General features: G+C 41.6%; 1 protein-coding gene across 1 annotated transcript; it reads left to right on the forward strand.

Moving 5' to 3' along the window:
* The first annotated feature begins 197 nt into the window (after positions 1-197).
* On the forward strand, positions 198-18,907 carry LOC121295662 (protein HID1). Its single transcript, XM_041220604.1, has 19 exons — positions 198-395; positions 2,608-2,757; positions 3,650-3,820; positions 7,203-7,319; positions 10,866-10,972; positions 11,508-11,624; positions 12,165-12,390; positions 12,613-12,669; positions 12,783-12,923; positions 13,252-13,342; positions 13,514-13,665; positions 13,807-13,885; positions 14,330-14,494; positions 15,096-15,323; positions 15,519-15,670; positions 15,979-16,056; positions 16,305-16,396; positions 16,878-17,036; positions 17,632-18,907. Exons 1-19 carry the CDS (start codon positions 330-332, stop codon positions 17,693-17,695), a joined length of 2,412 nt encoding a protein of 803 aa, XP_041076538.1. The 5' UTR covers positions 198-329; the 3' UTR covers positions 17,696-18,907.
* The last annotated feature ends 1,164 nt before the right edge of the window (positions 18,908-20,071 follow it).

The raw sequence follows: 20,071 nt of genomic DNA on the forward strand, positions 1-20,071 counted from the left end.
GAAAACAGGGACAGGTGGCATTGCAACCCTACCTGAAAGTCTAAACTTAAACGCGGATTGCTGGTGGCATGGCAACCCTACCTGAAAGTTTAAATTTAAACGCGGATTGCCGGTGGCATTGCAACCCTACCTTAAAGTCTACGTTTAAACGCGGATTGCCGGTGGCATCACAGCGGTCTGCGCTGCCTGGAGTTACAGCATGGAGCCCGGAAGTCCCTGATCCAGGATCCTGAATCCTGCATTAATTACTCTCTCACTCAGCGCCGACGCACAGAGCTGGAGGTGTTTATAACTGCGGGATAAACAAGGAGGGCACACCAGCCTGAAAAATGGGCAACTCCGACTCCAAACTTCACTTCAGAAAAGCGGTGATCCAGCTCACCACCAAAACACAGGTAAACGAAAATAAAAGACAAACTGTAGCAGATACGATTATTGAAATCATTAATACATAAATAAATAAATAAAAATAAAGCCTTGTACTGGTCGAGAGGAAGAACGGACCAGATGGTACGCAAGCAACATGGGGATGTCATCACGAAATAGATTGCGCTTTGATCATGCTTAAGAAAAAAAACAAAAAAAAAGAATGACAGGAAAAAATAGACGTTTTGTTAGAGTTATGCGATTTTTATTTGCTTAATTACATTCAATATGCGCATGAATTTCAAATTATTATTATTTGTCTTTTGTTTTTTTTTTTGGAGGCAAAATGCGACGTTAACTGATGAACAACGTAATTTAATAAAACTACTATATATAAACATATATATATATTAAATATATATATATATATATATATATATATATATATATATATGTATAAGAAATGTAAGAGGGTGCTACATCAAGTATTACATGTCTACAGATATGAGAGGACTGTTTTGCAACAAACAGGGTGTTAATATACATTCGGAATTTAAAATATAAATTGACAGCGATCATTAAAATGGACGGTGCATTGGTTGAACGTATTTAATAAAAAATAATTATAAATAAATACGTTACCAAAAAAACCCCAAACCCACTCAATTCCTGCTTTTGTGTTAGTATCCTGATAAAACCAGGGCAGGTGCAGTAGTGTTTTAAGGTGGTCGTGACAAATAAATCGGTATGCTGTTGCAATGTTCCAAATTAAATCCATAATATTTTAAACGAGTAATAGAAATCCACGTGTTTTCGAGCTGCTTGTTTAGTTCGAGGGGATGAATCTTGAGAAACTGTGTTTTGTTTATTTTATGGCTGACGTGTTTTTAACCTGCGCTCAAGTGCCCATATTGCGGCAGGTTCGGGGGGTGCCGAAAGTTTAAGGTGGACTGGAAGAGGTTAGAAAAGCAATTTAGCCATACATTTAAATCTATAGGGTGGTTTAATCATATCTTAAATTATAATTATTAAAAACAAAACAAAAAAAAAAAAAACAGTAGAACATAATCTTGCTAAGTTCCTTTGACATATGTAATTTCTGTACAGCCTTTGAAGTTTGAACAGAAATGACAGGCATGTAAATATGGAGGTGGCACAAACTTAATTTGCATCAGCGGGTTACTCTGCATTGACGATTAGGAGCTGGAGTGCTGCATTAATGTTCATGCAAATAAATAAATGGTTCCGGCTAATCGTAGCAGTGTGATGGACCAAAGTGGTATATGCGCATGCCTAGGTATTTAATAGGATTGGGAATTTCGAATAATAAGATATTCGAGTATACCAAGAATAGAAGTTTTGAATATTCGACCTCTGATTACTCATAACAGTGACAGGTGCTTAGGTAAATGCAGCAACAGTAACAGCGAAGCTACTTGTAAGGTATTAAAAGTAAAAAGAAAAAATGATTTAAACTTTAAGTAAGAAATAAGAATGCACAGCAGAGGGGTTTTAACTGTAAAACAAAGAACTTTATAAAAAGGACATTCCAAACTTTCAACTGCGTTATTAACACCTTTGAAGACTTGTGTAAAACACGCAACACGACTGCTTACTAACAAAGCATGACAGAAATAGATTGGCCCAATAACATCCATGCTATAAAATGTAATATAAAAGGAGATGTACTGTATCCGTACTTGTTGATAATATAATAATAATTAAAAAAAAAAAAAAAAAAATGTTTGGAGTTGAGCAAAAATCAGTGGGAGACCAAATACAGCAGAACAACATTGGCTTGACATTGCCCAACTTTTAACAAAAAAACAAACAAAAACAAAAGATGCATCACACCGCTGACCAGTAAAAGATGTAAAGCATGGTTGTTTTATTCCCGAAGTAGTAGATGGGTGCTTACTTTTTAGATGATTGAACATTTAACCTGTTATGATGCTAAGTACTTGTGTTGCAGAGATCATGTTGCACGGTGGTCTCTTTTCACTTTTCACAAAGCTTCCACATGTTGCTTTTTTAAATTTTAATAAGATGCAGTTTTCACTGCTCATGTTCTCCCTTAGTCAATAGCAGAGCTAGGTAATGAAGTGCGCCTGCCTCCCTGTCAATTATGAGTGAGGTGAGAATAGCGGTGGCTGGTCACTTTTAACTTTGCCTATTTGGTGTACATAATCATCACGTTCCTCTACGCTCCTATTGAATGCAGCAGCCTCTTCTCTTCTGCAGCCTGTGGAAGCAACAGATGATGCTTTCTGGGACCAGTTCTGGGCGGACACGGTCACTTCAGTGCAGGATGTGTTTGCACTGGTGCCAGCGGCTGAGATCCGAGCTGTACGGGAGGAGTCCCCCTCAAACCTAGCCACCCTCTGTTACAAGGTATGACCACCGATGAAACTGTGGGATTTCATCACAAATGTGATTCATTTTAAGCAACTCCCTTACAGCAAGTCAAGTACACAAGCCGAGCCAGCAGTGTTAGGATGAATGTGTTCTGATGAGCTCCGAGGAGCTCAGAGCAGCTATTATGTTTGTGCACAGGACAAGCTGTCTTCAGTACAGCGCTGCTGTTTTCTTTTTGTGGGGGTTGGGGTTCAGCAGGAAAAGGGGTGTGACTCTCCATTTCCCTTTCACTGGCCAGCTCCTGTCATGTGCAACTGTGTATGAGAGGAGAGAAGCAAGGCATGGACAGAAAAAAATAAAAAAAATTATTTTCCTTCCCAGAAATAGCTTGAAAAAGCATTTTCTTTCCTCCTGTTAGCATTAACACTTTTAGCACTGCTGCTTTGGTGTTTAAGCTTTTTAGTTTTGTTTTTTTTCCTTGCTTGTTTGTTTTTTAATTTGCGGTTTAGAGATTTTGTAAGTACAACACTGTAGATTGTTTTGTTATCTAATCGGTTCTTGTGTTGTGAATCGCATGTCCCAGTTGCAGCTAGACCATTGTTTAGCGATCTTTTGATAGTTAGTGCTGGCCAGGTCACAAAGCATTGCAAAGCCACCTGTCTGTGGCAGCAGACAACCTGTTTTTCTGCACGGTCAGGTTTAAACAAGCCTGTAGTGGAGATGGACGAGCAGGAAAATCTCTTTGCTGCTTCGTCTTTGTCCATCTCCCTGTAAAACACATTCTCTTTCTTTTATCGGGCTAGTCTTTACAGTGGGTTTAAAATTCTGTCCTTTCATCTCTGGAGTTCTAGTAAAATGTCTTGTGAGCAGTACTGTGGTAGTGTAGAGGAGAGAGGGGAGCTGTCATGACTGGCTTTGTCCCTGGCAGGCGGTGGAGAAGCTGGTCCAGGCCGCTGAGTCGGGCTGCCCCTCACAAATGGAGAAGCAGATTGTGCTGAACTGTACCCGGCTTCTCACCCGCATCCTGCCCTACATCTTCGAGGACGCAGACTGGAGGGGCTTCTTCTGGTCCACAGTGCCGGGGGCCGGCCGAGCTGGGGTGAGTCTCAGTGGGACGAGTGGTACAGTCGAGTACCGGGTAATTGAGTACATCAGTGTATGCTGAATATTTTCACTAGCTTTGTCATGCTTTTCACTTTGACACAGGTCCTGAAGGGATAGTCTTGACTACCTCCCCCACCCCCCCATGGAAACTAGTACAGCTCACAACCCCACCACACATGTTCAGGATGTGTATATATTTCAAATGCAACACTAAAACTGAAGCATCCATTGGCTCCCGAGTGGCGCATCCAGTAAGGCACTCCGTGTGGATGTGCCCTATAGCCTGCAGATCGCAAGTTTGAATCCAGACTATGTCACTGCCGACTGTGACTGGGAGTTCCTAGCGGGTGGTGCTCAATTGGCCCAGCGCCGCCCGGGGAGTGGGAGGGCTAGATTGGCCACCGCGTCCTCAGCTCACCGCGCACCAGCGACCTCTGTGGTCTGACCGGGCACCTGCGGGCTTGCTTGTAAGCTGCCCAGAGCTGCATTGTCCTCCGACGTTGTAGCTCTGGGTGGCTGCATGGTGAGTCTGCAGTTTGTAAAGGTGCAGGCGGCTGATGGCACAGGCTTCGGAGGAGAGCGTGTGTTCGTCTTCGCCACTCCTGAGTCAGCACAGGGGTGGTAGCGGTGAGCTGAACGTAAAACAATAATTGGACACGACTAAATTGGGGAGAAAATCATTTAAAAAAATAATTGGCAACTGCTACATTTAAAAAAAAAAAAAAAAAAAAAAAAAAAAAAAAACGAAGCATGCTGGTTCTTTTTCACATGTCACATGGTCTGATTGCTGCTAGAGTGAGTGAGTTTGAACTACAGCATGTGGGGTGGTTTAGTAAGCAGGAAGCAACAGCTGCAGCATGCCATCTGTGGTGTTGTCTTTGAGTATAAAACGCAAACAAACAACCAAAAGACCTTCAGTAGAAACAAAGGGGACCTGTGATAACTGTGTTAGTGCTACAACATGGAGTTTAAAAACTTAATTAGCACTCCTTTGACGAAGTACCTAACACATGCAGAATACTGTTGACAATTGTGTTATACTAAAACTGAAAACATTGCAAAAAGCTAAAAGGATCGTCATCATGGTTTTGTCTTGGTTTCTGGTACTGCTTTAAAGCTATAACTATAATGCAATCCCTTTTCCTGCTTTTAAAACAGTTTCTGAAATTGCAACCCAAACCGTACTTCAAAGGAAGAGACCTCTTGTGTTTCAATCCCGACCTCATGAATGCCTGATGAAAAAACGGAAGTCTGCACACAGTCACATGCCTTCACACAGACTTGTGAGAAATGTGGAATCTGACCGGCATGGTGATTGGGTTTCTGCGAAACCAGTTAAGCTGCAGTTGATCAAATGGGAAATCTGACAAAATCTAGAAAATATAAGTGTGTATTGTAGAGTAAGAGGCATGTCTCGATATAATTGAATATGTTTCTTTTGAAGAGTATCAATTTCCCTAGCAAAGACTTCTTTGTCTTGGATTAATCAGCAGGGGTTTTGGTGAGTTGAACTTCTGGACAAAACAGGTCTACTCCTTTTTATTTTTTATAAACCCTCGATGGCAAATTCTCGGGTTTAAAAAAAAAAAAAAGTTGAAATGTTTAAATGTTTAATCCTGTACACAAAGGGCCAGATTTCAGTTTTAAACGAGGCTGTAGGTAAAGAGAGGCAAGTGAATAGGCAGCACAGCTACAGGATTTCCTCTTGACTTCCCTCTTTAGGGCCCACTCGTTAGTCAATACAAGTAGTTTTACAACAGATAAGAACTGATAAAGTCCTGATAAGGGCCTCGCTGTCATAATTAAGCGTGGCTTCTGTGTTCCAGTCATTTATTTATAAAACTGTTTTTCCAAACCCAAGCTTCTTCCCCCTTTACAGTAGTCCCTCGTCTGGAAGAATTCGGTATTGCTTTTGTTATGGATAATTCTGTTTTTAACAGTTTTCTGATCAGAAACTGCCCTTTGTTTTAAGGTTCCAGTAGTTTACAGAGTAAGTGAAGCCGCTTCAATTGGCATTATAATTGAGTCAGGGTCATTTTGTAACTCTATATATCATTCACACAGTTGGGACAGATCTTCACGCTCCAAAATGTATGAGGAAAAATAGGTTTAGAATAACATCCCATAAACATTAAATAAATTAAACAAATATGTATGAAAATAGCTTTAATAGTTTACCTTTAGTCAAGTAATGATTGGAACCTCCGGTCTTCAGATTTAATCTAATGAGACATGACTCATGAGATTAATGTGATCCTGTAAACCGGGTTTAAAAAAAAAAAAAAAAAAAATGAATCTCTTCCTTCCTGTGGAGGCTGATCCATACTCTTGCTGATTTGACTTTTCCAGTGGGGTGTGTGTAATTCAATACCTTTTTTGCCGTCTCGCGTTTTATCACTGAACACCCTACAGTGTAGCTTCTGGTGGCAGAGTGAGGGGGCGTTCTGTGAGAAAAGCAGCAGGAAGGTCACCCTGTTGTAGAATTTGTGTCAAATTAATATTATTGGGGTTATCCTTGGTGTTTTGCCCCAGGACAGAAGAGTAGCTATTTTGGATGAACCTTTTGACAGTTCCAGAGTAGTTCCCTGCTCTTGCAGTAACGTCATGTGAAGTATAGGATAATGCTTTCAGTTTTCACGACAAGTTTGCCCTTGATGGTAACAGTGGCATGTTGAGTGCTTTAGAGCTTGTGACACTCAGCTTGTAGCTCAGTGTATGAACAGAGGCTGTGTTAACTAGCCTGGTGAGTCATTCTCTCCCCCGGATCTCAGCCCCCCTTCCCCACACCTCTCTGTTAAACATAGACTACACTGTGTCCTCTCTGTGGTGTTTAATTGCGGACCATGTTTAGTATTACATTGTTTGATTGGTCTTTTTGCTGACTGCCCAGAGTACAGAACTTGATGGCTAGCAATAGATTGTTTAGGTGTGCTTTATTTAGGTGCTGTACTTTTTCATTGCAAGATTTTTAAAATGCACGTAATGTTGTTTGTAACCAGTGGGAAAATCTGACAGACATACAGTGATTTGCTTGAAACTTTTGACGTTTTATTTATTGCATGTTTTTAAATGGATTTCAAATTGCGTCACGTTGTGTAGTTTCTGAAAAGAAAAGAAAAAAAAATGCCAGTTTTAACAAAACTAGTAATAAACCAATAGAAATCCAATCAAACTAGAAAACAGACGTGTGTGGATGTTTGTTGCTTGCAGTGTGGTATTAACAGGTGTTATTATTCTTTAGAAAAAGATTGCAAGTTGTTGTGACTTTTTAAAAGCACGTGTATGAAATTCCATACCTGTGCATCACCTGCTCTGAATAAGAGCTATTGCATTGAAACGGAATCCCTCTCACACCCTGTCCTGTGTGTGTCCTGCAGGCAGAGGAGGGTGACGATGAGTCTGGCCGTCCCCTGGCCGAATCCCTGCTGCTGGCGATCGCTGACCTGCTCTTCTGTCCGGAGTTTACTGTCCAGAGCCACAAGAAAGGCAGCCTGGTGAGTACCGTCTGAACCTGCCCCTTCACTCGAGCAGAAATAGCAGAACAGAATGCATTTACCACTGTGCTACAGAACTGACAAGAAACAATGAATGTGCATGTAGTAGCTCCTAAACTGAACGAGACAGTCTACCTGCATCATTGACTCTGTATATGATTGAGCAGTCTTAATTGACTGTGGAGTTAGTCTATATTAAACTTGCATTGCAGACAAACAAGATCGATGAGTGTGTTCATCTGCATAAGTTGTACACCTGTCCTGCACACCAATGCACTATTTGCTCTGGGCTAATCTAGCTTGAGAGGGAAACAAAATGCTGAGATATAGGAAACAGGGCTAGCTGGTATAAAAAGGAAGAAAACAGGAAAAATTAATTTTCTACTGTCAATTTAAAAGCAATAAAAGCTTTGATGAATAAATAAACAGATTTTTCTTTTTTCTTCGAAGATGTTTACTAAGTCCATTGTCTCTAACTTGAAGCCGTAGGTTCAGTCTTATATTTTTTCATATGAATGTAAAAAAATAAAAAATAAAAAAATAAAAACCTGGACAGTATAAGGTTTTGGGAGGCAGTATTTAACTGTTGCACCCAGGTGATCTTTCCTCTTTGCTTAAAACAAGTAAAGCTTCCAGATGTACTCATTTTAATTCTATTGCTTTTTATTTTCTGTCATATCACTTCAAGTCCCCCACATGTTTAGACCTATCCAAGAGGAAGATTCTCGTTTGCTGCAGAGATGAGCTAGCAATGTCTCGAGCTAATTCCCACTGTTTGCATGGCTTAAAACCTTTAAGAGACACTATATTGTCTAGAAGTTTCCTTCTTCCACATGTTTAATTGCAAGACTAAGATTTATAACTATGCGATTACGCATTAGCTAAGAAGGAATATTAAGAAAGAAAAAACACACCTCTGATCCCAAAGTATTAATGTGTTCTCCCAGGAGTGAAAACCTGGGCTCTGTCACTGTAACACCCCTCATTTGTGTCATTGCCTCTGTTGAATTGGGTTGTGTCTGTTAATCAGTAATGTGTGGCTCACAGCTGGCGCTAAGAGGCTCTGTTTATCAACCGGGTTGAGTGAGATTACTAATCTCTTAAATAAACAGAGCAGTGCTGGTCAAGGCAGTCTGACATACAGACTTTCTCACTGAAGGAAATATCACAGGCTGTAGCGTGCAAGCAAATTATATGCACTGCAAGGCTTTTATTTAAACGAAGAAATCTGAAGGCCAAATACTGAATGGGTCATGCAATACGATACCTTTGTTATACAGCTAACCTTGCTGTGAAGCTGCAGCAAGATTAATAACGCTTAATGACAGCCTTGCAATGAGGAGGCAGTGTAACTTGTCTTGTTTTTCAAATCCCATTCTCTTAATGGAGTTTTTTAAACCGAGAATTTCCAAAATGTTTGAAGGGTTAATCTAAAAATAATAATAATAATAATAATAATTACACAAATAACAGCAGTTCTTTTGTACTTTCTGTGGGATGCTCACATTTTAAATGGCCTGGCTATTGAATCTAGAATCTATGTTATGAATAACTTTTCTGCAGCTGAGATTTGCCTTGTAGTTTGTCTAAACTAGTTTGAGCACCACAAATGGCTTGTCTGACACAATTACAGGTGGATTTGTCAAAGCCTAACTCCCTTATGACTGTTGCACATTCCTGCAAGACCAGTTTTAAAATGGAATTTCTTTAAAGTGTTGTAGCTGTCAGAGGCGTGTCTCACAGTGCAAGGCAACACCTTTCCCCTGCTTTCTTCACAGGACTTTTAGAAAGGGCAGGACTCAGAACACTTCTGTTAGTGTCTTGGATATCTTGCATTGTAATGTCATTGTGATGTCTTGTTTGTCTTAGCTGTGTTAGCAGCTCCACTGTAAAGTTAACTGGGAGACATGCAAGGATTATTTTTTCTCATGTTACTTTTGTAAGGAAAGTATTATTTTGTGACTCTCTAAGATTGCTTTTTGCCAAAAATAAACTGAAGATATAACAAGGGAATGGCATTTTATTGTTCTATATAATTGATATAAATAATAATGTACCATTTATTTCAACAGGATAGCATTTCAGTAGGTTTAAAATTGTTAGTGGTAACTTTTGCAACAAACATTCCACATTCTCATTCCCCTTATCGTGGAGTTTGTGGCTGAGCTTGCAGTTTGACTCTTGTGGAATGCATTGTGTGCTTGTGTGAAGTCAGCTAATGGAGCTTAGCTAACGGGGTCTATCGTGTGTCTAAAGCAGGCAGAATGAGGCATTGTCCTAGATGTGAAGTAGACTGGGGCTGTACATTATAACTGATTCAGAGAGTAGCCTTTTTAAAATTGCAAGAATAAGCAACACATGTGAAAATACAAGGACCCTCCTCCTCCATTTTTTGCAGTAGAGCTAAAAGAATACATACCATAGGATATTGAAATATTTTTACAATACCATCCCCCCTAGCAATGCTGATAGCCATATATAGACTGATATTGATGTGATACAATCAAATGTCTTTGTGTGAGGTGGCTTGTTTAAGGTAGAGATGATGTTGCATACAGAGTATTTAACTACAGTATATATCGCAAAAAAAGAAGCTAGTATTGAGTGTTGAATTCCAACCCACTGCAGTGGCTGCTGATTGGGTGGATATGAGCTTGAATCATACAGCCCCCTCTATGTCACTTCTAATTCAAGGTCCCCCCAGAAAGGGTAATGTAGATGGATAAGATGCCCCTGAAGGATTTCGATTTAGGAACCCCTTATCTCATTTGTGCTGCTGCTGCTATAGTTAGAAGCCTCCGGCTGACGTGTTGTGTTCCCAGGATCGTGACTCACTTTATCGATCCCTTCCTTGCTGCTGCTGGATAGATGTGTGTCTGGGAGTGTGGGGTGGGTTTGCAGGTTGTGACGTGCCAGAGAGGCACAGATGAGTCATCAATAGAAAGGAAACAGAGCACAACACTATGGCATGTCAGCTCTATTCTAATCTAGTACAACCAAAAAGCTGTCTTTTGGTTTGCTTGAATGAATTTGTATGCAGATGCTGCCTGGGTCAGCATTTAGCTTTAGTTTCCACTCCCACCTTTGCTGTTACTGAACTCGTAAGAGTCAATATCTGACCAAGTTGTTTCTCCCTTGCTTGGCAGCTCTATTTTCCTTTCATAAAAATGCAGGTTGAAGTAAGGATAAGCAAGATATGTATGTATGACAAACAGTCCAGAAGGACAGAAATCAAATGCATGGGTTTATGGAACAAGCTAAGACTTCTTCCTAGAATATCTGCTAATTAATTTAAGTTTCTTGTAGTAGTTGTAAACTTGCTCAGTTAGCTGGCTGAACTCAAAATGAACAAAGAAACCTACACCCAGCATTCTGTATAATATATGTTTAGTGGGAATGCCAGTTGCTATGGGGACATATTTAAATATTTTAGGAAGAGGAAAAAAAAAAAAAAAAAAAAAAACAGTCGCTGCTCGATTGCCTCCTGCCAGGCTGGTTTTGTATGAATATCTGTATTAATGATTAATCTGGAAACTCCCTCTACAGGACACTGCTGAGGACATCCACACCATTGACAGCTGTGAGTACATCTGGGAGGCTGGGGTGGGATTCGCTCACTCCCCACCGCTCAACTACGTACACGACCTCAACAGGTGGGTCAAGCAGCGACGGTTCGCTCTGGAACGAGTGGTCAGCGATGAGGACCGAGGGACAGCGGGGCCTTTATGCTTAGAATAAAGGAATGGGAGCGTCTGTTTGTTTAACATGTATCAGGAGACCTGCTTATGCAACTATGATTTAACATTGGCTAGGACAATCTGAAGTTGAGAGAATCAGAATCTGTTGTAAGTTGGCTAGATTGTATTATTGAGCTAAAAGTTTGTGGGTTTTTTTTTTGTATTTTTAAAAACCTTCTTTGAAGATATCTATCTAAATCAGTCTAGCTATCTATCTCTATCTAAGTAGCTTTTGAGTTGAAGTAGAGAAAGCAGCAACTAGAATTATGGGTACTCGGGATGGGCATTTTTCAGCATTACAAGAGCCAATCAAAGTCGTATAAGTGTCTCCAAAAGGCTTCTACATTCAGAGCCAGAGTGCAGCAACTGCAGATGTGTTTTGTCCTGTTTGGGGCTCATCAGTGCAGTGTAACTGTACTCTGACTTGTAAATATTCTGTTCTCTTTCTCAGGACAGAGCTGCTGAAGCTCCTTTTGACCTGTTTCTCGGAGGCAATGTACCTGGCCCCCTCCTCCGAGAGCAACGTCCTCAACCCCTGGGTGCAGTTCTTCTGCTCCACTGACAACAGGTGAGCTCTCGCCGCTCCAGGGACTAACACAGCAGCTGGGTCTCCATCCACACTGCCTGAGGTTGAGGCACTGCTGTCCACTGGCTTTCTGCTCAGTTATGCACTAGTGGATAACCGTAATTAAGATTATTTGTTACAGCAGAATTTCTAGCAAGGTACCTTGTGCCTTGTCTACTTATCATTAATGAGAGAAGAAATCTGTCCCATTCAGCCAGTATTGATAACACCTCTTATAAATGTTTACCACAGTAAAAGCATAGCAAAGTTTACTAAACCATAGTGAAAGCATGGTAAAGCACAGGTAAGCATTGTAAAGAATAGACATGTATGGTAAAGCACATTAGCAAACATGCCAAATGAGAGTAAACTATGGTAAATGCATAGTATAACAATGGGAAAAGCATGATAAACTGCAAAAACACAATGCAAAAATATCCTTTTATAAGGATTCTTCTGGGTTTCCCTAACCCCGCTGTATTGCGCTAGCCCAGCCTTCGTCTCTGCGTTTGCATGCTTACTCTGCCCCTGCTGCTCCCACAGACATGCCTTGCCTCTCTTCACCTCCCTGCTCAATGTGGTTTGTGCCTACGATCCTGTGGGCTACGGGATCCCCTACAATCACCTGCTCTTCTCGGATTACCGCGAGCAGCTGGTGGAGCACGCAGGGCAGGTCCTGATCGTCATGCTGGAGCACGAGGGCGGCACGGCGGCGGGCAGCCCCACCCTGGACGGCACCACCACCACCACCGCCATGGACGACCAGGACGTAAGAGCCAGCGTTTCATTCAGGAATAGATACGCACATGTACAAGCGCCCACATACAGCAAAGAGTGGTTTAAAGTTCCCACTGATAGCTGCTTAGTAAAGTTAATCAGAACTAAACCTGATGAGCTTGAGCCCTCCCCACCTATGCCATAAAACGTTGCTGCATGTGAGCTCTAGCTGAATATTTATTTTTTGTTTCTGTTTCCCTTTCCTTGTGTGTAGCCCGTGGGGCCCGATAACCTGTTTGTCAACTACCTGTCCAGGATCCACAGAGAGGAGGTAAGGTATCTAACCGGGCAATGCCCGCGTCCGTTTTGCAAGTTTCAAATGCTTTCATCAGTGCCTGCAGCAAAGCCATATTTCAATCGCTGCCCTTTTCTCATCGCCCCCAGGATTTCCAGTTCATTCTGAAGGGGGTGGCGCGCTTGCTGACGAACCCCCTGGTCCAGACCTACCTCCCCAACTCCACCAAGAAGATCCAGTTCCACCAGGAGCTGCTGGTGCTGTTCTGGAAACTTTGTGACTTCAATAAGGTAGGGCAGTTTGCCAGCTCGCTTGCTTCAGTCTTCAGCACTTTGTATACAACAGCAGATTTAGTGTATTAGTACCCAAGCACGGGTCAACTGAGCATTCCAGTTGAGACTGGAAACAGGGCTCTGGGAATTTTTTCAGTTTAACACAGCTCTCCTGGCTTACCTCTTCAATTCAGTACACATACATTTAATCATTGTTAACCATCTCAAAACCTTTTTACAGATTGTTTTTCTGCCCGTGCATGTTAATATGCATAATGGGTGGGAGCCTAAAAGGACTGTTAAGTGCACTTTTCCAGACAGTAATGGGGTACGTCTCTTCTTTCAGAAATTCCTTTTTTTCGTGCTGAAAAGCAGTGATGTGTTGGATATCCTGGTTCCAATTCTGTTCTACCTGAACGATGCCCGGGCAGACCAGTGTGAGTACACCCTGACCGCCTGTTTCTCTGGGCTCACATTGGGAGTTATCTCAACCACTGGATTAAAAAAAAACAAAAAAAAAAACCCCACTGTGCCGGTTTTATATTGCAAATATCTTTGGAAAGGTTTTGCATTTTAAAGAGGCTAAACGTTGGCTCTTTGTTTTGCAGCCCGAGTCGGCTTGATGCACATCGGAGTGTTTATTCTGCTGCTGCTGAGCGGGGAGAGGAATTTCGGGGTGCGATTAAACAAACCCTACTCCGTGCGAGTGCCAATGGATATCCCAGTCTTCACTGGGACCCATGCTGACCTGCTCATCGTAGTGAGTAGCTCTGCTCAGGACACACTACTGAAACACCTTGTTGAGCATTAAAGCCGTTACAAATAATGGGTGTAAAAAAAAATTAATCCCTACGAATCCCTTAATTACCTACGATACTGACACCCTGCTTTCTGCTCCCAGATTTTTCACAAGATCATTACCAGCGGTCACCAGAGGCTCCAGCCTCTCTTTGACTGTCTGCTGACGATTGTTGTTAACGGTGAGTGAGCTTCTCGAGTCACTGGCGCCACCTGCAGGGCACTGACAGCATTGCATGCAAAATCCCACACTTTAAACATGTTGAAGAGGTTGTCATTTTGCTCTATTATTGTTTTGGCAAGCTCTGCCCCACATTGCAGGTCCAATCAGTAAAATCAAGAGTTTTTAAGACAATTATTTTAGAAGAGCCGATGTTATGTAGTCCTGCCAACATTCCCATACAGCATCCCATCCTATGGAATTTTAGTCTCCATTTTTGCTTCTTAACACTTCTTAAAAGTTTATATATGTATTATTTTGTAGAAAGAAAAAAAAAAATGCTTGCATGTTTTCAATTGTATTTGAAGGCTCTTGTGAAATCTCAGTGCGTCCGATTCTTGTCGATTTTATTACTGGTCCATTATTGAGTACTGGATACTGATTATCTGTTGTCGCTCCCCCTCAGTGTCCCCCTACCTGAAGAGCCTCTCCATGGTGGCGGCTAACAAGCTACTGCACCTCCTGGAAGCCTTCTCCACCAGCTGGTTCCTGTTCTCCGCCTCGCAGAACCACCACCTCGTCTTCTTCCTGCTCGAGGTCTTCAACAACATCATCCAGTACCAGTTTGATGGTAAGGGAAGCATTGCTGGCAGCTCCCAGCTCTCTGTTTGCATCTGTATTCCCCCTGTGGCATCTTCCAAAGCCACACACACACCAGTCTGTCTTTCTTTAATAGTAAGGGAATGCCATCTGATAATACCTGGATGGTAAGGAACTCGCATCTCTTCTTTCTATCTTGTTTGCTTGGTAAAATGTTAAATTATCTGACACACGTTTCTCTGTGTCTTTGACAAAGCACAGTATAAATTTATTTTGCTACATGTTCTACCATGGAGTGTTTTCAGAATTCTGGATATAATCTAAAATTAGAAAAAAAAATAAAAAACAGGCCGCAATGTGTGATCCACTAGACTTCTATAAACTTACGTCCAAGATGTGTGCAACTGTTCCTCAACTATCATGAGAAAGCAGAAGGCCTTCTGTATCTTTACAGTGAGCATGACAGAAGTGCTTGTGCTCATCCCTCAATGCAGTGGCTGCATTGAAAATAAATGAACTCAAAACTGTGGGATTGTTATTTATTTCAGTGTTGGAGAGCATTTCCTCCCACTGACAATATTGTTTTAGTGCGCCTTCATTCCTGATTGGTAATGTGTATGTGTCTCCTCCAGGCAACTATAACCTTGTGTACGCTATCATCCGCAAGCGCAATGTGTTCCACCAGCTTGCCAACCTACCCACCGACCCCTCCTCCATTCAGAAAGCCTTGCAGCGCAAGAAGAAATCCCCAGAACCCATCTCCCGCACCAACTCCCAGGAGGGGGTGTCCATGGAGGGATCGCGGCCGGCCGCTCCTGCCGAACCAGGCACCCTGAAGATAAGCCTTGTCGCCACACCAGGTACCCAGTGCGCTCTGCGGAAGAAAGTGGCTGTCGTACATAGGGAGGAAATCACAATGCAGGAAATAGGGATGCCTGTTTTAGTGGCACGGTTTTTCAAAATCCAGTTTGTGTGGAGCGATAGCAGTTATGAAATTTCCTTTTAGAAACGTGGTGGCTCCCTGTCTAACCCGCTGCCTTCCCTCCCCTGCTCAGGTATTGACAAGCTGACGGAGAAGTCCCAGGTGTCAGAGGACGGCACAATGATCTCAGTGCAGCCGACAGACCCTAATCAGAGCCCTTTAGACAGCAGTGGGGCCGCAGGGGCCAGTGACACAGAGTCCAACGCTGGGGCTGGAGACGATGAGGTACAGTCGTGGTAGGGAGCGTAAGAGGTACAGGGGATGAGAGACCCGGGATCTGTAGAGCTTTTGCACAGCAAGGCTGAGACTAAATATTAGCTCAGGGAATGGGTCCACTTTTTTTTTTCCCCCCATATATTTACTTGTTGTCCCACATATCCTGTCTTCACTGTGTTACATGCAATTCACAATGCCCTCACTTGATGTCGCTGTAGGTCCCACACTGATTTCTGTTTAGGAGGTTCTTTCTTTAAACACATTGAACTGGTATTTTCATTTCGTCACTGTTTCCCTCACTCCCTCTCGCCCCTCAGGTGTTCTATGTCAAACCAGAGAGAAGGCGTCTGTCCAGCACGTCTTCTGTGAGTCAGTGGACCCCCACCTCGGACTGGGTATGTGTAAAATACAGAGATTGTTGGTTTGTGCTGTACTTGTCTTTTTGTGTCTCTGTATTTCTGTCTTTGAACTCATGAAGTAGTATTTGGGATTTTGTGTGCACATTTGTGTGCTTTAAGACTTTGTCTTCTTCATAAATGATTTCCACAAGCCTGACATGATGTTGTGTGTGTTCTTGGTAAGCGGGTACCTGTACAGTTTCCTCCTTTCCTATGATCTTAAATGCTCATTTATAAATTGGCAGGTATTGTCTTGGAAGTGCAAGCTGCCCCTGCAGACCATCATGCGCCTATTGCAGGTCCTGGTGCCTCAGGTGGAGAAAATCTGCATTGACAAGTGAGCGAAACTTTCTTCTTTGTGTTGAAAGTGCACGCACTCAAAATATACCAGATTGCCCATTCTAATTGTTCACAGTGAAGTTCATTTATCAATCAAGCAATCTTTATTTTATATAGTGGCTTTCACAGTGGACCACTAATTTAGATATTTTCTTTCTTAATTAAAAACTGCTTACTTGTCCTTATTGTTTGTTCACTTTTGTGTCTCTTGATTTTATTATATTTACTTTAATTATTTTGTATTAGCGTAACTCGTATTTTACCAATGTACTGTAGTGTTACATTATGTTCACAACAGGCCTCTTAAATAAATTGTCATGAAATAATAAAAGGCAAATACTTAAAAGGTAATCTACTCAAATGATTGCTTTGTTAATGGATTAAGTACCAGTAGTTAATTTACTACCCTCTAATATTATCCAAGCTACCTAAATCATGTGTGATGAACACGTGTTGAATTGGGGTGTTTTATTCCCCAGGGGTCTGACGGATGAGTCCGAGATCCTCAAGTTTCTCCAGCACGGGACTCTAGTAGGATTGCTGCCAGTGCCACACCCCATCCTGATCCGCAAGTACCAGGCAAACTCGGGCACTGCCATGTGGTTCCGTACCTACATGTGGGGAGTCATCTACCTGCGGTAAGAGAAGCCAGGGGCTTGCAGGGTTGTGCAGAGGATTGCTGGGCTTGTGACGCAGACAGCGATGTGGCTCAGCACTGTGTGATAGTAAACTGTAGCTGCTGAAGAGCTAACAAGACAAACAGCCTTCTCACACCCTTTGCTATGTTTGAAATAGTGACTCTATATATCATTTCTTAAACACTTGATAGAGAGGTATAGTAATTATGTATAATATTACCCTGGCCTCCAGCTGGAATTGACAGATTCAAGGCTGCTGGTTTACCAGTGTCTATAAGTGTGTCACGCTAAGACGGCACCGTTTTTTTTCCCACCATGCTCCAGCTCTTTGGAATTGTTTGCCAGGGATCATTCCTGGCAAAATGTAAGCTCTGGTTGAACCCTTATTTATTCTCTCAAGCCTTTGGAGTGTGATTACCTTTTTAATGTTTTTTATTTTCACTTTTATTCTTGTCTTGTTTCACAGGTCTCTCGTTTTTTTGATTGCAACGTGCTTTTAAGATGGCTTTACCATGAAAAGCGCTACATTTGATTGATTGATTGATTAATCATTTCATTCCATTTCTATGTTTGCTTGTATGTTTGTTTTTCTCAGCAATGTGGACCCCCCGATCTGGTACGACACAGACGTGAAGCTCTTTGAAATCCAGCGAGTGTAGAAGGCAGCGTGTCGGAGCCAGCGACAGAAACAGGGCAGTTGTGTTTTTTGGCTTCCCTGCAAACAGCAAACAGTTCAGTTTCTAAGAAACATCACATCACTCCTATTACTGTCTGTCAGGGGAACGAGGCTGGCTTACGGGGGAGAGGTAACCCAGCTGCTGTTCTTGCTATGAAACAGCTGAGGGCAGTGATTCAATAGCCATGTCCCCTAGTGATTTTAAGTGACCAGTAGAGACGGATCATACCGAGACCATCAGTAATGTACTATTGCAGTACTGCCAAAAAAAAAAAAAAAAATGCATTTGATTCATAAGCAGATAAAATTATGTGATAATGATGTGCCATTGTGCAGCAGTATTATAAAAATAGAATAGTAAAATTCAATAAATACACAAAATATTCCAATATCTCCCCTGTAATTTTTTTTGCAGTGACTCTTGTACATAGATCACTTTTCGACTCGCTTTGTACTGAAAACATGTAATTCCATTGAAGAGCCACAGGATGGGACTGCACAGTCTAAACAGGCAACGCAGAACCACTGACCCTGAGAAACAGTGGACATGTTTGTCTCTGCAGGATTTACTGCTTGAAGGGAAACCAAACTGGGTGCTATTCTCCAAAGAGATGATCCTTCTTCATAGTAGGTGGTATCTACTCGTAGCAGAATTCACTACCACTGCAAAGAAATTGTGTAATGAAATAGCTGTTAGATAAGAGCTCTCTTTAGTGAATAGCAGTACTCCTTCATTAGTTATTAAATACAGTAAAGTGGTGTGGTAAGACTTCTGTGTTGCTGCCACAGAGGAAGAAATATACTGTGGTTTTTGAAGTGGGTGGCAGTTCAAGGGAAATGTTGAATTGTCAGTGTGGAAGAGCTGTGTGCCTGTTCCTAACTCAGACTGCTCCAGCAGCAGTGGTCCATGAGCGATGCTCAGTTGTACGTGATGTCCTGCTGCTTTTATTTTAATGGGGCTGGCGTTTGTGAAAGACGGCACCCCTTTCTGACTTTTAACAGGCTTGCGCTCTTCAGAGCAGGATGTAAAAAAAAAAAAAACGCCATACATGTTTTGTATTCAATCGACTCACAATTTTGATGTGCTTTCAGTGTTCTTTTGCTCTTCTGTCGTGTTGTTGTGTTTCCCTCCATTTCCTTTTGAGATGTTTAACTGCTATCGCTTTTAAGATTTAACACAAATGTTCTGGAGACCTGCTGAAAAACTGAATTTGACTTTTTGACTTTTTTTGTTTTTTATTAAATCCACAGCTCTGAACTTAGACTGGTGTTAAAGTCACTGTATGTTCATTAGTTTTTTTCTTGTTTTTAATTTTTATAAATGTACTGTTTGACTGCACCAGTCCTTTATAAAGTATTCAATACTTGACAACTTCACTGTAACTCTAGACCAGACTGGGATGTAACCATTAAGCCACTGATGGGATTAGCGGTCTGCTGCATCTGTAGTGCTGTTGTGGTGGTGGTCTGTGTTTTAAAAATGCCAATGTGTTCGCTCTTCACAAACAACAACAAACAAAATCTATATACATGTGCTGTTTAAAGGAATGTTTCCTTCAATATATGTAGAGTATATTATAAATTATTTATAAATGAAAATGTTAAAATAAACTTGTGTGTGTGTCCTTTTTATTCATGTCAGGCACATATTTCCTTTGTCAAATAAGTGTTGCTGAGCCAGGGAATTTAACGAGTTCTGTAATGTCTGTTTTCTTACCTCTTGTTATTGCCATTAAGTTTCTCAATTTCCTCTGGTTCCACCAATTGACTTAACTTTCTTAATGAACAGCGTTGATTGGCTGATTTGGGGGTCTATCAATGCAGGATACAAAATGCTAGTTTACAGAACATGCTTTTCCAAAATTTGATTCTTGCCCTTTGTGCTTTTTGGTACTATTTTTTACATTGTTCCAAGCAAACCATGCATTCCTTATCTTAAATGTTCTATTTAAACATTGGCTAAGTTCCTCTTTTCTCCAACCCACTATTCAGATAAAAATAAATAAAACCAAGAGCGGCTTTTCAACAGTGGACTTGGATTACACTGGTTCTTTGGTATAGAACTCCAGTTACTCAATGGCAAGAATTCATTTCAGTGAGCTTTGTGATGTCATGGCTGTGACGGTATCTCAGGATATCGCCATGGTTTTCTAAACCATTTTTTGTTTGTTATGCTGGGATGTCGCTAATCCTGTGTCTTGCAACCCAGCTGATGCACGCTGATTTCCCACAACCACACACCAATCATGCTATCAAAATTGTTGGCAGGAGTGTGGATTGAATAACTGTCTGCCGTTCTGAGTGAGTTTCCCAGGCAGCGTGAGTTGGTATTGGGAGAGAAAAGTGATGAATGACACTT

This window comes from Polyodon spathula, chromosome 20, assembly GCF_017654505.1.
Source record: "Polyodon spathula isolate WHYD16114869_AA chromosome 20, ASM1765450v1, whole genome shotgun sequence".
NCBI lineage: Eukaryota > Metazoa > Chordata > Actinopteri > Acipenseriformes > Polyodontidae > Polyodon > Polyodon spathula.

Bases quoted from the DNA above. Each gene is read 5' to 3' on its own strand.
- LOC121295662 (XM_041220604.1), top strand. From the start codon at position 330: ATGGGCAACTCCGACTCCAAACTTCACTTCAGAAAAGCGGTGATCCAG. The intron at 13,886-14,329 runs GTGAGTGAGCTT...GCTCCCCCTCAG, and splicing joins GCTGACGATTGTTGTTAACG to TGTCCCCCTACCTGAAGAGC. The intron at 17,037-17,631 runs GTAAGAGAAGCC...TGTTTTTCTCAG, and splicing joins TGGGGAGTCATCTACCTGCG to CAATGTGGACCCCCCGATCT.